Below are 15,723 nucleotides of genomic sequence, written 5' to 3' on the forward strand. Positions count from 1 at the left end.
TTGACAGCGGTTGTAGGCCCTATTGAAATGCAAGGAATTATTATCTTTAAGATTCCAACTTTTTACAAATGAATCACATTTTTGTGCTCGAAAAGTTGTGAAACTTTGCACACGCATCAGGACTGGTGAAAAATGTGATATTTTATGGGTTTCAGAAATGGGCGGGGCAAAATGGCTCTATAGCGCCCCCTTGAAATTTTCAAAAATGCAGCTCCCAACCTACTTTTCACCTACATGTACGAAAATTGGGAGGTACATGTATCACCTCAAGACATGCAAACATGCAACATGGAGCCATACCCTAAACCCAACAGGAAGTCAGCTATTTTGAATTGAATGTGCATTTTTCAGCATTTACAGGCTCCGTACTTTAACAAACTCCTCCTAGAGAATTAATTGGATCAACTTCAAAATTTCGCAGAGCAATCTAAAGACCTTCACAATGAAAAGTTGCTCAAAGCGTGAGTTTTCCTCAAACAACGTGGCCGTTATGGGGCGGCGAATTTCAATGTTTCGCCATTGACACAGGAAGTGGTTGTAACTTTACTGTACATGGTCCCATCTGAACCAAACTTCACATGTATGATAAGCGCCCTGCCCTGAACACATCTATATGACAATATTTCATTATTGCCACCTACTGGCAACAGGAAGTCAGCCTTCTGTGACAAACATCATCCAATGTACATCGAATTTACATGGTGAGGTCTACACGATATCCAGCAAGTATTATTAGTGTGTGTTCTCTAGCGCCACATAGTGGACAGAGAATGTAATATTTAAACAGAAAGTTGCTCCTACGTGTAGTGACCAAAACACATTACATCAGAGCCACGTCCAACAGCCGGCATCCGGCAAGGACGCCACGGCTGCAGCATGCCCCGACGTGCACGGAGGTGCAAGGGCCCGATCATCGGTGCTTACAGCTCTAATTCTGCTTTATTATTTTATATATAGCCATGTCTGGTGTTGGTATTGACAGTCTGAAATCTAAACATTTGGCAGTTTTGTAGATAATCTTGTCAAGTAATAATCAAATTATATCTAGTAACTAACAGTATACTAAAAATATGCTTTAAGGTTTCAACTTGGTGTAAAGACTTGATTAACATTTAAAAGGTGGGATTCTGCACTTGTGACAGATTTTGTCTGTTTATTTCTACATGATGAGAAGGAAATTGAAAGCTGTGACTTTAGTGGGTTGGGATCTTTAGCTCTTGTCCTAGAAACAGAAGGAGAAGACCATCCCTCAGAGCGTCCAAGTTCAAGCCTCCCTCCCTGCTGAGGTGTCTGTCCTTGAACCAAAGCACTGATTCCAATGGCTGGATCAGAATATATAAGTAAGTGCTGAGTGCTCATGTCTACCAGCTGAAAGCTGAGATCAGACTGGTTCCTCACTGTGTCTGAGCCAGAGGCCAGCAGACAAACTCCAAGGTTCCTGTTTTTAAATCCAGTGATAAAATCTGTGTTAATGTATGATTAATAATTAAAGATGTGAATATGCCACTTTCTCTTCATCCTCTGACAACTTATTTCTTGTCCTGTGTCATTTCTTTGATCATGGCAGCTGTGAGATGACACCAAACCACTGCAACACCTCGAAATCCTGTCAGGTGTCAATGCTAAATATGCTTGTGTACACAGGTTAGTTGAACCGAATGAGCACTTTCAACACACGTAAATATATTAATACCTTTATATATGCTGCTGTGACTGACCTCTGAGCATCCTGTGATGAGAGGCAAGAGGAAAGCCTGCAATCAATTAGGTACAATTCTATTATTTGTTTTGATTAAGATGAAGGCTGGACCAAATGTTTAATTTCAGTATTGATTTTTCTACCGGGCATTCTCTTAATTAATTGTTTGGTCTAGAAAATTGCTTGCTTTGTCTGATTTACCAAAGGTATTCAGTTTACAATGATATAAAACAGAGAAACAACAAACCCTCACATTGAAGCAGCTGGAACCACATAATCTTTGGTATTGGCTAATATAAATTACTTAAAAAATTACTTAAATGTTTAACTGATTATCAAAATTGTTGTTGATCAACTAATCAATTACTCAACTAATTGTTTTTAATTAAGAAAAAAATATCCCCATTGTTATTTTGTTTCATTTGTAAAGAAATTTTGGTCTTCTGTCAAAAATCAACACCAACACAAAGATAAGAAGGAAGACTTTTAATGAATTCTTCATTGTTCTTCTTCAAAGTATTTTACCAGTATAAAAGCTTCTCACTGAAACCCTTGTCCATCCTCCAGCACTGCACTGAGCAGCCAAGAATTTCTTCCACTTGGCTTTCAGCCATGTTTATGGCTTTGTGCAACACTTGTATGATTCACTGAGCTGCTTGTTTGTTCCTGTGTGTTATACGTTTACATGTGACAAAAAATAACCTGGATCCTTGTTGAATATTCACGTAAACGAAGTACAAACTGTACAAGAGGACTCCAGATGAGATCCACATATATTATCTGGACTAACTGTGACAGATAATTCAGTGGTGAGAAGAAGCAATAACTTTGGAGTCCTGGCTTTGTTTTTTATAGAGTATTTTTTGGGGGCATTTTTTGCCTTAATTGGACAGTGACAGCTGTAGATAGAGACAGGATGCTGCGATAAGGAGTCAGACTTAATGGTAAGTGCAGCTACTGGGGCACCCCCTATGTTGTTCTTTTAAAGGAGCAGCAGAAGCACCCCGTTTTTACTGGATTTCGTAAGTGCGCAAAATTAGCTGTCACAGGCAAAACATAAGTCTGTAATTATTGTTTTGATCAACTGAGTGTAGCTTGCTTCTCCAATGAACTCTGCCCTTGGCAATGACATAGTTTTGACTCACACCCTACTGAACATAATGTACCATTCCACTGGCACACAACATTCCCTCTACTATTTCCCTAACAAAGTGTACAGCTTACATACCAGTCAAGGTTTGAAGGAAACACTGAAGGCAAACATCCATTTAAGCTTTTTTTTATTAGAAAAAACAATTACAAAACTTTGGTAAGATTGTGACTCAACAATTGCATTTGTATAAAAATACATTTGTTTTATCAGTGCGTGCCACTGCACGTCGCACTGCTGACCCTGAAGACTTCTTTCATACTCCTAACAGTTTTTTGGAAGTTGAGGAAAAAACATAATCCTCGAGTCAGTTTTTGGAATGTTCTTTGTCCATACATTTCAGTGGCATATCCAGCTTAAGGCTCGACTTGAATGCTGAGCAGTGTTTTCTGGTTGAGCACCGAGGCATCTGGCTCCCATCAAAAGCTTCAGGCCACATGGCTCAGAGGTCTCCGTCTCCTCCTTTTGTTTAGCAGCTGGGAGAGCTAATCTATGAGCCTCGTGCAGCTTTATACACAAACCGCTCATCCTATTTAATCACTGTGCTAAAATCAACAACCACAGCTATCTGACACTTCAGTGCCTTTAGCCTTGCATTAACACAACACTTCTCTTGGAATTCATCCACATACAATTCAACCGTTTTTGTTCTAAGTTCTTTCAGAATACATTCAGCTCTATTCAACTCTGATGAGAGAACGACTCCCTGAAACTCTCATGTAATCTTCAATGGCAGATAATTAAGGCATACATAGTTTTCCCTTTTACATATTGTGACCTGCATGCATAAAATACATCTGCTTACTTGACTTCTCTGCTCCACCATCACACCATCAGATACAGTATGTGCTTAAGTAACAGTAGAAATCATCCCAGGAACACAATGCATAGCAATGTAGGTTGTTAGAATCTGCTGTGTTGCCAGGACAAGGGGAGTTGGAAACTGAAGATAATAATTGCACTTCTCTCTTTACGCCACTCAAAGATGACAATGTGCTTCAAACATATGTCAACTTATCAAGAGCGCTTTTTTTCAAAACATTTGAACACCAGGTGCAACTCCAACTCTCCACCTGACAAACATCAAGTGATCCCCACCCCCCAGTATGTCCCAAACTCCTTAAATCTCAAAATTCTCTTCACATGAGGGAATGGTTGATTGGGAGGTATTTGTAGCTCACTTTGCCAGGAGCCAAAGATCACTTGGGGAGGACAGGAACTGATGTGCAGAAGTGACTTTCCTCGCAACATAACAGGAAAGCGTCCCCTTTACTTTATGGACTTGGAAAAAAAGTGGCGGCTCCTCCACTGACATCCAGTTCCTGTGAGCTCTGTCTCCTGGCCTCTCCGTGGCACTCCAGTCGCTCTCCACGACACTTGGTGGGACCAGGTGCCATTTATCAGAGAGAAGTAATCCAGGAGAAGACAAATCCCTTGATTTGTTTCATTAATTTAAGTCGCTTGACACTCAGGCAGGGCTCATGGTTCAACATGTCATGCAGCGAGGTCTCATGTTTAAGGGCTGAGGGTTGGGGTCAATCTGTAGGCAGGAAATGGAAATAAAGACACACAAGATGAAGGTTAAGTAAGAAGATAATTCAGTCTTTCTCTGAACAAAACATTCAGCGCTATGATACATTCAGCCTACACTCACTGATTTGTTTTCATGTACTGTTATACAATTCAGCTGCAATCTCAAGAGTTTCTTAGGCAGGAAAGAAGTCCGTTAGGGATATTTTAAAATTAATCTACACAAATAAATATTCTCTCTAAGCCTTTATATATGCATATCAAACTAAATAAATAAACAGTGAGTGTAGGTGGGTTTTGATTCCAGCATTTGGTGACTCACCTCGCTGTACACAGGGGGCGGTCTGAAGCGAAACTCTTGGACAAAAGCCATGAGGGGGCGCTCCAGGATCCCACTCAGGTCTTCGGCAGGTTGCAGGACCACCGCATTGTTGCGCTGCTCGGCCTCCTCCTCTGTCACCACAGAGCTGTAATCTGGAGGAGCTGCAGGGAAAGAGGCAGGATTAGTCCACTGGTCTGACTCAACAGAACAGTACAGGTCCAAACACTAAGCTGCTCAGTCATCACTGCCATTAAAACTCTTAAAAATCCACATAACATCTACTGCCTTTTGCACTAACAAACACTGATTTGATCCAACATGAATCTCTGATGAATCAAAGCCTTTGTTTGTTTATACATGTTAGCATCTGACAGACATTGGCAGACATTGATCATAAAAATAAAAGAGGGAACAGGCCCATAAACTGATAAAGGTTAAAGCAAAAAGTAGCAATTTATTAAATTTAGCAGACAATATTTATTGACAAAAAGCAAAATAAAAAAGTGACAGTGACACTCTCTTTTTCCACTATATGAATAAATTGCACTGTTTAACCTGAAAAGCCTCTGGAAGCTGTTTATCAGAGTGCAGACTGTTTTCTTCGTTTGTTTGGCTATTTTGCTGGTCCTATGAATCAAGCTCACTGGCAAGATTTGGGTCAAGATTGCAAACATCCTTGAACACTGGTTATGGATTATAAAAATGGTGAAAAGACAATAATGAGTCTGTACTGCTTTGCTCACTCTGAGTCATGTGTTTATCTGCCCAGTCTGAGCAATAAAAGCTGAAAAATGTTCAACTAAGTGAAAAAAAACAACACAAGACAAGGATGGTGGCAGATGTTCCTGCGTTGTTTGTGTCATAAAAATGTCCATGTTTTAATAATTGTGCACATGTAGACCTAAACATCTCTGTCTATTAATCACTGCAGTATTAAAGGACACTTACGCTCAGGCTGCTCGGGGATGGCCATGCGCATCCACTCCAGGTTGACGCTGTACTGGCTACTGACGCTGGAGGTGCGGCTTCCGAAGGGATGGAGGGGGATGGTGCCTATGACGAGCGGCAGCTCCAGACACAGCTTGGATGTCCCAGGAACATCAACACAAACCTGGTGGGAGGAAAAGAAGATAACTTTTAGTGACATCTGTGCAAAGTGCAGATTCAAAAGCAGCAGCAGTGTGCATGGAAAGAGGGAATTCCTCAGAAATAAAGCTGTTGACTGAGCTCACCTTGAGCATGTACTCCACTTTGATGATGCGGCACTGCAGGATGGAGGGACCCACAGGCGGGATCTTGATGGCGCGACCGTGCCACGTCTCCCTGCATCTGGCGCCCACAATATCACCGCACAGTGTGCCCACAACTGAGCGCTTCTGCTTTATGGTGCCACGGGCGATGAACGTCTGAGTCTGAGTGATGTAGGCTTTGGGCACAACTGATCTGGAGGTAGAGTTGTCGAACTCTGCAAAGACAGGTATCACCTCACCTGCGGAGAGGGAGGGTACATTAGACATTGCACACACTTCTAAACTGGGCAGAAAAGACTGTTTTCAGTAGGTGATGTTTTAGGTGCTAGACTCTCACCTGGTGTATAGCCTTTGCGGTCGATCTTTGCAGTTACAGACACCTGTCCAAAGTTGTGGTACCATGCCCGTGCCATCTTGTCCTTCGTTCCAGCCTGTGGCGCCTGGAAATGATGTAACCAATTGAGCCAAGCGCCTCAAAACACCCAGAAAATCATGTGTGTAATTACACAACCATGAAATGCAAGGGCTGAGATGCTCACCAGTAAGGCCGGTGTGTTGATGTCGATGGGTTCGATGACTGTAAACTCCTTCTTGATCTTCTTGACAGTGGCCCATGGCCTGTGTAGCTTAACTTTGACCCAGTAACGGATGCTGCCGTGTTTCCCCTCGAAGGAGGTGACCAGTGTCTCCTCAGGCAGCTGGAAGCTGAATGGAAATTCATGTCTGCCGGCAGGAAGGACAGTCACTTCACCATTATCTGGGGAGAGAAGTAACAGAAAAATACATTTAAATCACAGTTTTCACCTTTTTTTTTTTGTTCTGTTTTGTACATTTAATTTCAAGAGTACAGGGCAGTAAGTGTAACTTCAGTTCCTAGATGACCAGAGTCCTACTGTAGGTGCCAGATGATTATCAGGAAGAAGAGCATCAAATAATATAACAATGATATAAAACAATCAATTCAGCACAATGTAATAATTTTATAGCAATTGATTATCTGATTCTGTTTAAGATGATTCAAATGCCACAAGAATGAATGGCAGCAAACGAGCAAAATAAATCCTGATAAAATCATGCTAAACCTGCACAACTAGTGCAAACTTTTAAAAACAACAAACACCAGTGTTCTTTAGAAGTCCCCAGAAATAAAGCTGACCTAGTGAGAGAGTAAGAACAGATCTTTTAAGCATGACTCTTGCTGTCTTTCTCTGCAATCACATGGCTTCTGTGATTGCTCAGAGGGGTGGTTCCTGCTCTATTGTGCTGACTGAGAACATGTTTTGCTCGAGTTGTATTAAATAGCCTGTCTCAACTGCTCTGTTTTTTCTCTCTCTCTTGCTGCACAGGTCCAGGAACACGTGTTTGCGTTTAACAGACTCAATGTGTTTTGTGTCCCTTTGTTAGCTGGAAGCTCCAACTTGATTTAAATAACAATACTGTCACTGTCAAATCCTCCTAATGGGTCAAGTGGGTTGTTATAAGCTTTCTTCTAAGTTTTTGTGCACACCAGCAAAAAACTTTCAAACATCACCAAATTCTTTAACATTATATGATGTTTTTTTTTTATCTTGTTGTTGTTTGCAAACAGGTTTTCATAAAATATCAAATCAAGCAGTGCGACTGAACACTGCAGGGAAAAAAGACATAAAGTTGATCAAGCCCTGGCTGTGAATTTCCTGTCTACACTTCAAACCAAACAACTCTGTGCCCAGTGAATGAAGACAGAAAGCTGAGGCTCTCCCACATCGCTGTGGAGGAAAACAACCCAGGACTTTCTTCCAATGAGTCTGTTAGATTTCTTTCTTTGTTTTCACAAGGACAAAGGAGAGCAAAGACAGCTGATGTGCCATGCTTTGCTCTCTTCTTATACAGCTGGGGTTCTTATACTTATATATGGCGTTATGACCAACAACAAAACATCTCATATTTCCATTTGATGAAATAACTAACCAACCCTAACCCCCCCAAAAAATGCTTCAGTCAATGAATGACTGGATCTCTCAGTGCTTGTTTTGTGTGCATTGTTTGAATCTAGATGTTCAGTTTTACTTCTTCAAGGAAGTACCCAACAACAAAGTGCACATCTCTGGAAAGGCTCCTAATAAAATCATATAAAAACTTAAGTTTGACTTTTGTTTCATTCACAGAACATTAGATGATCCAGTCAACTTTGCAGCTACAGTTGCGACGAGTTTATAAATCAAGTCACAGCCAGCAAAACGTCTCAGATGTGAGGAAAACAACAACAACTCCAAGAACAAAACCAAGTTGCAGCTTGACTTTACTAGAAAGTAATACAACCAGAAAAGACAGGACTATGTTCATGATCCGTGTGTTTTGCATTCTAAATCATGAAAACAACACTATTCTCAGTTTGCAGACAACCCAGCGTCCCCAGACAAATAATCCACTTTCACTATTGTTTCATTCGCTTGGCATTTGCTCAATGAGAGGACGCTGGTTTTGCTGTTTAGATCCCAACAAGCTGACAGTTTCATAGGTTTACAGTCAGGATGCACCCTCTGGGGTCTCCCCCATCACCCTGCCTGCAGAGCGGACTGACCTGCCTGCAGCAGCACCTCTCTCCGGTTCAGGTACTCCACCTCGTCGCTGAAGTTCTGGGTGTATGCGGTGCTGGAGCCGGCGGACCGGGACTCGGTCCAGTGCACTTTAGCGAATCCCTCAGCGTGGAGTTTCAGGGAGTCCACACGACTCTCCCTGGCCAGGTCCAACACCACCCTGCCGGACACCACGTCCCCGCTGCTGAACACCGGAGGACAGTCCACCTCCGGAGAGTCGAAGACGATGGCAAACTTTTTCAACTTGTCTAAAATCATTTTTGCAGGTTGTGCGAGTCCTCTCAAAAATTCCTTTATTGTTGTTCCGCAGTTTTTAAAGTGTGCTGAAATGGATCTTTAGATATCGTTTGTTCACTTGTTTAAAGCTCAAACTGTTGCGCACTGTCGGGCTGCAGCACTATTTGGAGGCTGAAAAGTGGGCGGGATTTCTGAATATATTATGCAAGGCCTCGGCAGAGGGTTGAAGGCTGATGCTGCCTTCAGGTGCTCCTCTTTAGCACAGACTTCTCAGTACTACAGTTGTAAAAGGGGGTTGGGGCGGCGGCGGCAAGCGATGTGTGAAATCAGCTGCGGCAGCTGAAAACAAGACCTCACGTCTAGGTTTGAGACCGCTATAACTGTTAAAAAATAGATTTTTGGTGGGTTATTGTTTTGTTTCAAACATGAATACACAAAAGAGAACATTCTCACCAGGCCAAACATTTACGGATCACAATTCCTGCATATTTACAGGTTGTCCTCTTAGCGTAGGAGGAGACAACAACTACAAAAACATCAGAACAAGTCTGAGAACAAAACCACCTCATGATGCCAACATTACCAAATATGACAACCACTATGAAGAAAAAATAATATAAAAAACATCATGTTTACAGTCCCAAAGTTTCATGACAGCCACCCATCTGAGAGTCACATCTTGACAACTTGACTGTCATTTACAGTTCCCACTTCCTCAGTCCAATTTACAACAGTTGGGTTACTTGTGTGCAGCTCTCAACAGTCCATATTTCCGGATCCAGCTTGAAGGCAGCATAATAAACATGCAGACTGGGTGTGGAGGCTTCAGCGAAGAAAACAAGGCCTAGTGATGATTGATGGTTACAGGTTCTTAGAAGACGAAAACAGGCTTACTGAGCATGCCTCCATCTGGCAGACATCCGCCCTGCACAGCTCAGAGGGAAATAGTTTCACTATGGACCAAAGCTGTTTACTCCACTTCTTACATGTCGCTTTGAACATAATGTTACACAGCCTGGGACAGCACACATGGAGAGCACACAGCTATGCACAAAAGCATGCAACTAATGCCACCAAATCCCCCTATGAAAAACAGCTACATTCATTCTACCTTCGATAACAGAGGGATACCACACAGGAAAACTACAAGTCCCAGAATAAAGAAAACACGTGTAACAACTAAATCACTTGCAGTAATCATAGCACCCATCCAGCCTTTTCTTAACACATCAAATTCCAACATTTGCAAACAAAGCCAATTCTGAGCAGAATTGATTTTTCTTCCAAACTCAGCTGCAATAAATAAACTAAAGAAACACTGCTTCGTTTCTAAGCAGGGTTACTCTCTTCATTCAATTCAAAGGCCCTCAGACAAAAATCAAGACTGGTCTGAGAAAAACAAAGTTGTTTACTCCTTTGTTCCATGGGATGACTAGCTCTCCAGCGCCACCGGCTGGCGATGTGGAGAGAGTGTGCACATCTGGAGGACTACCTGGGTGCTTTTACACAGCCTGAACTGGACTGGAGATGTGTGTGAATAGTTGTAAGAATCTAGGTAGATGGTGCCCACGGAATAAGCCTCTGGAGGGGCTTTCCAACTGAGTCTCTCCTCACTGTTATTTTACTCCTTGCAGGTTAGTATAAAAGGTAGAAAGTACAAGGATGTTTCCCTGCATCTTTCCTTCTGTATAATCAGTTAATTCCTCAAAAACAAAATGCGACTAGTCCTAACTAGCAGTAGAACTCTGTCATATTTGGGGAGCTCAGTTGTCCAGTTTGTATCAATTCGTCAGTTTTTGATTAAAATCCACTCAGGAAGCTGTGGCCTGTGGTGAAATAAAGCTTAGCACGCCACCTGCAGGTGACCAGGAGCAGCAGCCTGGCTCTACCAGAGTTCCCTGCCTCAGTCCTGATAAGATGAACATGTGGTTCTCTGAACAGAACGATGGGCCTGATTAACACTGCCGGTTCGCAGATGACTCAGTATGATAACCCTAATCATGACTGAAAACACGTTTACCACTGCTGCAGACTAAAGTAAACATATTTATCCACATGAGTTTCTCTCTGTTTACCCAAAGAGCTGCTGAGTGCACAACATTGTAGAACAAATATTTACATTGAAGCCCTACATACTTTAGAGCAAAGAGGGGCTAGAGAAAATGTAATTCTTCAGTTGTGTTTGCAAGAGAAACTTAAAACTGGAAACAGTCCTAAAACACAACTAAACTCTCCACTGAAACCGGACTGACTCTCAGATACATGTCTGCCTTTAAAGGGAAAAACAATCACTCACAAAAAAAAAAAAAGGTTTTGGAAAACTAAAAGATAAATGAGCTGAAAATGACGCCATATGGAGATATGGTGATATTTACATGTTGTGTGGTGAAGGAGGGCGGGGCCGAGAGGAGCACATGTTGCTTTCCTCATTGCAGCAGCGACACATGGTGCAATTTTTTAAAAGCACCCACCCCTTCCTCCTTCCTTCCTTTCTCTTCTGTCTTTCACTTTCTCCTCATTTCTTGCTGCTCTTGTCCCAAGTAAATAGAACCTAACTCAACTTTTTAACATTTGTATTTACCACTTTGCCGAATCCCTTGTATGTACAAACTTATGTACTAGGCCAATAAAACTGATTCTGTTCCTGAAATGATTTGGGGTGTATATGAGAAGGCTGAAGCTTTGCAAAAACAATTAGCACTGTTATTTCCTGGACAGATTCTGCAGATAACATTGGTCTATACAGAATGTCGGTCTAAGGGACATTTATAGGTCAAACCACCATGTACTGACAGCACCTTAGCCTCTCTACTGGTGCACGTAATTGTCCACAGTCCAGAAGACAAAACTGCATGTAATTTGACAGAAGAGTAAGTTCCATTTATGTATCAGTCATATGGATTTGACAGATATTCTGGGTGAGGGGTGAAGAAGCACAGAGAATACTGGTGATTTCTAATCTCCATTCATGTAAAATCTGTAAAAACATTGTATCAGAAGCATATTTCTATTTGTTCATACTCTATTTGTTTCATTTTTTTTTTACATGATTTTATTTGACTTTATCTTAGAAGATCTTTAATATATCTTATCATTTGGACATTTGGGCATTTTCAATGGCTATATGGAAAGAAACAATATTTGGTAGCCATCTGTAGTTAAAGCTACATTAAGCAAACCAGCATTATTGTGGCTCCCAGACAAAGAAAACTGAAATTATTGAGAAATCCTTTGTGGTGACATCTAGTCTAGTCAATTTTATTCATATATATATATATATATATATATATCTCACATCATTTTGTCATACTTTTATTAGGGATGGGCGATATGGATACAATCCTTTATCACAGTATATGTGATTATATATTGTATATATAATACATGTTCTGGAGTTGAGAAATTGTTAATGGATAAAATAACCCAGACAGAAATGTCTGTTTTTGTCTAATTAAAGTACTTCATCACAGTGATGGCAACTTTGCTCACAATGGCCTAATACACCCAGAAATATTTAAAGGGAGAGATACCAGGGTATAAATGCTATAGCAACATTTCTGACGGATGACAAATTGATATCATCTTATGGTGTAGATAATGTAATATTGCCCTCCCCTATGCTTTATTTCAAAGGGACAGGAGATGCAAAAGAAACAGGCCTGTTGTTGAATGAAATGCTTTTGAATGCAGCTGGATGGTGATCCAGAATTCCCTGTTTTTATTTCAGTTTTGATTTAGATTTTTGTCATTTCTGACATAAAATGTATTATAATATTGATAAACGGTTAACTGCTTGTAATTCACAGAGTAAAAACACTAAACATTTTCTTTTTACAGATTTTTTAAAATATTTTTTTGCTTACTTTCCTGCATCTCATATCATTAGGGGTTTGCAGCTGGTCTGAGTAAATTAACAGTTTGAAACAGTTTCAGCTCTGGTAACTGATGGCAACTGGTAAATTACATTTGTAATATTTTATACTAAATTGATACAAAACAACTGATGGATAATCGATAATTGAAATATTTGTTAGTTGCAGCCCATTAGTACAGCATCTTAGTTAATGGGTGATGTGTTTTGTAGTCACAGTCTGAAATGTAGGCTTCATATTAACACACCTGCCTAGTGCACCTTTAACCACAGTGTTTACACGATGCAGCTGTTGCAGCAGCAAATGAAAATGGAAATGACATTCTACATTCAACTACTCTGCACCTTTTTCGGCTGAATATCTTCTGCTAAAGCAACAACAACACACATTCAGCTCTTATCTGAGACTCTGTATCTGGAGTCCATTCCTATATACCTGTCCGACCAGACTGGGGAGTCAGACCAAATATACTGTTTACAGAGCATCCAATAAAACACTGACCTGTCTACAGTTCATTTACTCAGCTACTATGTCCTATATTCTCTGCCTCTCTGATTTTAAGATGCCTGGTGCCTTCCACACTGGGGGAATTTCATACTTTATTATGTCCTGTACAACATAGCACTGAGTAAATGTAGTTGTGTTTATTTGAACTCAGCACTAATGGATTTGTGTTTAATGTTAAGATTATGTTATCTGGCAGATGTATCTGGATGAGCCAGTGTCGACTTCTCTCCCAGGTTTCCATGCAACACATTTGGCCCAGGTGGCTTAATTTTGCAAACTGCAGCAACTACAAGACACAGAGGCTACCAGTTGGCACATGACCGAGCAAATCAGCAGTTTTACATTCACCAGTTGCAATACATGCTGAATTACAGTTACTATGTATATCACAGCAAAGCTTCAAATGATGGATGATTTCTTACAAGAATATTATACTGGTACAATAGGGGACAAAAGAAAATACAAAAACTACAACAAGGTCAGCACAAATTATATAAAATTGTAAGTGAAGGAACTGTTCTGCATTTTCAAATAACCATAGTCAGCGGTTTCCTTCTAGTCACCTTTGGACTACCGTAAGTTCAGTTAGAGCATTAAAACTGAACTCTTTGACCGGTCCTGTTTGGCTGTCTTCACTGGACAAGCGCTATTATTAAAATGCATTTATTTTGCTAATCTATATCTAACAAGGTCTATGTTGAAAAATGAATGACATTTTACTTGAAGACATTATATGGAGATTTTATTATCCAGAATCATTGTGTATTTCAACAACAAAACCATGAAAACAAATCAAATTGTACATTTAAAATAGGAAAAAAAAACTCTGCTAGTCGGTTACTTGTTAGAAGCCACCTCACCAGCTGCAGCTGTAATTTAGCTGCGCTTTACTTGTGGTTATTCTACAGCCAGTCTGAAAAATAAACACAATAAATATAAATAAACTCAGTGAATATTAACCGTCTGCAGCTTTCACCACTGACCTCGAATCAGATGCTGTCTCTTCCTGAAGTACGTGATCTTGGAGGTGTAGTCGTTATAGACAGAGTTCATGCCACGGTTCTCCAGCCAGTGTGCTGTGGCCACCCCTCTTCCCTGCACCTTCATGAAGTGCACTCTGGTGTCCCTCCGGAGCTCCAGCACCACCTGGCCAGACACCACCTCCCCTCCGATGAACGCTGCATCAGCCGGACCATCCAGCTCCAGCTTGAAAGACTTTACGGAGCTCAACGTCATTCCTGTGAGTGAAGACAGTTAAACAGTAAATAAAAACACACCATTTGAAAAAGGTTGAGGGCTAAACACTAACAAATACCCACGATGTATAGGAATGTGTGGAATTAGTTTTCAGGTGCTGTGAAAACCACACTGCAAATAGCCAGAGCCAGCTGAAGGCATAAATGATTTTAGGGCTCCTGTGGACACCAGGGGACCCCATAACAAACAAATTACACATGTGAAGTCCTGTATTCACTTTTTAAATAATATTATGCAAAGTTTTTAACTGCTTTTAAATGTGCACTTTCCATTATACAGAACATAATGTAATTTTTGCTATTTTCTTTTAGAGATCTTATTTTCAGGGTGGGGTTGGGTGGTTCTGATTAGGGTCCCAGCTACTGCTGTGTAGTCAGTTTCTGTTTTTAGACACGTTTTAGAAATGTTTAATAACATATTATGTTAAAATGTCCCATTTTTCTCGTTGGTTGGATCTTGAACATAACTAATTAAAGCGGTTAATAAAGAATGACAGTGTATACTAAACTTTTTTTGTTTAACTTTAATAATTAAACAAATTCGGTATGAGTAGTATGAATATTTGTTCTGCGCACCAAACTCATACACACATAGGTCAAATAACTGAAATTCTACTTTCAGTCAACAATATAACACCTGACTGTCATGTAGTAGTTCTGTTAAAACAGTGCTCGGTGATTATTTTCGGTCTAAAATATTCTCATTTTCCGTTATGCGGCCGGTGCGTGTTTATCCTGAATTTTATGAACGGGTCTCAGCCAATCAGGATTGAGAACCGGGACTACGTTTTATAAATACAGCAGTGAACGTTGAGCGGACGTTTAAAAGTCTTAAACTCACCGGCAGACAGTAGCAACGCGGTCCTCTCAAAGGCGAAGTTACCGACAGAAAAGCCGAACTTCAATGGGAGTCCAGCCTTTAAAAACGGTGGCAGGTTTAACTGCCCAGAAACACAGCGACTATCTGTCTCACACCAATGATAAAAAGCGCATGCGAGTAACGGCCGCCCACTTTAACACGGAGGAGGAGGATCGCGTGGATTGACAGAACGTCAAGTGACGCAGAATAACAAGGTGATTTTCCGGCCTTTTCCTTTCAAATGTAAACCGTGTGTACCGTATTTCACCCTTTCGGGGTTTTTTTTATCGTTTACATGTAGATCTGTGTGTGAGCAGAGTCTCAAAAAAGTGAGCCATTGAGAAAGGATGTTATCGAAATCACCGATACAACGGCGGATACAATATTTGAATTTGACCGTTGGCTCGAATTTTGCTGTTTAACTTAGGCTTTTATTTTGAAGGCAGTGTGTTTTTTTCAATT

The 15,723-nt window shown here is 40.7% G+C and overlaps 1 protein-coding gene across 3 annotated transcripts; it reads right to left on the reverse strand.

Moving 5' to 3' along the window:
- Positions 1-2,962: 2,962 nt before the first annotated feature.
- arrdc2 (arrestin domain containing 2) lies at positions 2,963-15,381 on the reverse strand. Of its 3 annotated transcripts, XM_044200455.1 has the most exons (8): positions 15,244-15,381; positions 14,130-14,384; positions 6,491-6,708; positions 6,289-6,391; positions 5,934-6,190; positions 5,650-5,812; positions 4,702-4,862; positions 2,963-4,389 (listed from the first exon to the last, which is right to left on the reverse strand). In XM_044200455.1, the coding sequence occupies exons 2-8, from the start codon at positions 14,380-14,382 to the stop codon at positions 4,336-4,338; spliced, it is 1,209 nt and encodes a 402-aa protein (XP_044056390.1). In that variant the 5' UTR covers positions 14,383-14,384; positions 15,244-15,381; the 3' UTR covers positions 2,963-4,335. The 3 variants fall into 3 exon arrangements, with proteins under 3 accessions (XP_044056390.1, XP_044056389.1, XP_044056391.1); XM_044200454.1 differs by lacking the exons at positions 14,130-14,384; positions 15,244-15,381 and adding an exon at positions 8,515-10,157; XM_044200456.1 differs by lacking the exons at positions 14,130-14,384; positions 15,244-15,381 and adding an exon at positions 7,108-8,407.
- Between the last annotated feature and the right edge of the window lie 342 nt (positions 15,382-15,723).

Source organism: Siniperca chuatsi, linkage group LG6 (assembly GCF_020085105.1).
Source record: "Siniperca chuatsi isolate FFG_IHB_CAS linkage group LG6, ASM2008510v1, whole genome shotgun sequence".
NCBI classification, from domain to species: domain Eukaryota; kingdom Metazoa; phylum Chordata; class Actinopteri; order Centrarchiformes; family Sinipercidae; genus Siniperca; species Siniperca chuatsi.

Coding starts and splice junctions, on each gene's coding strand:
- arrdc2 (XM_044200454.1), bottom strand. CDS start 8,788: ATGATTTTAGACAAGTTGAAAAAGTTTGCCATCGTCTTCGACTCTCCG. Junction 6,709..8,514: donor AGAGGTGCTGCTGCAGGCAG/GTCAGTCCGCTC, acceptor TTCTCTCCCCAG/ATAATGGTGAAGTGACTGTC. Junction 6,392..6,490: donor TCAACACACCGGCCTTACTG/GTGAGCATCTCA, acceptor CATCATTTCCAG/GCGCCACAGGCTGGAACGAA.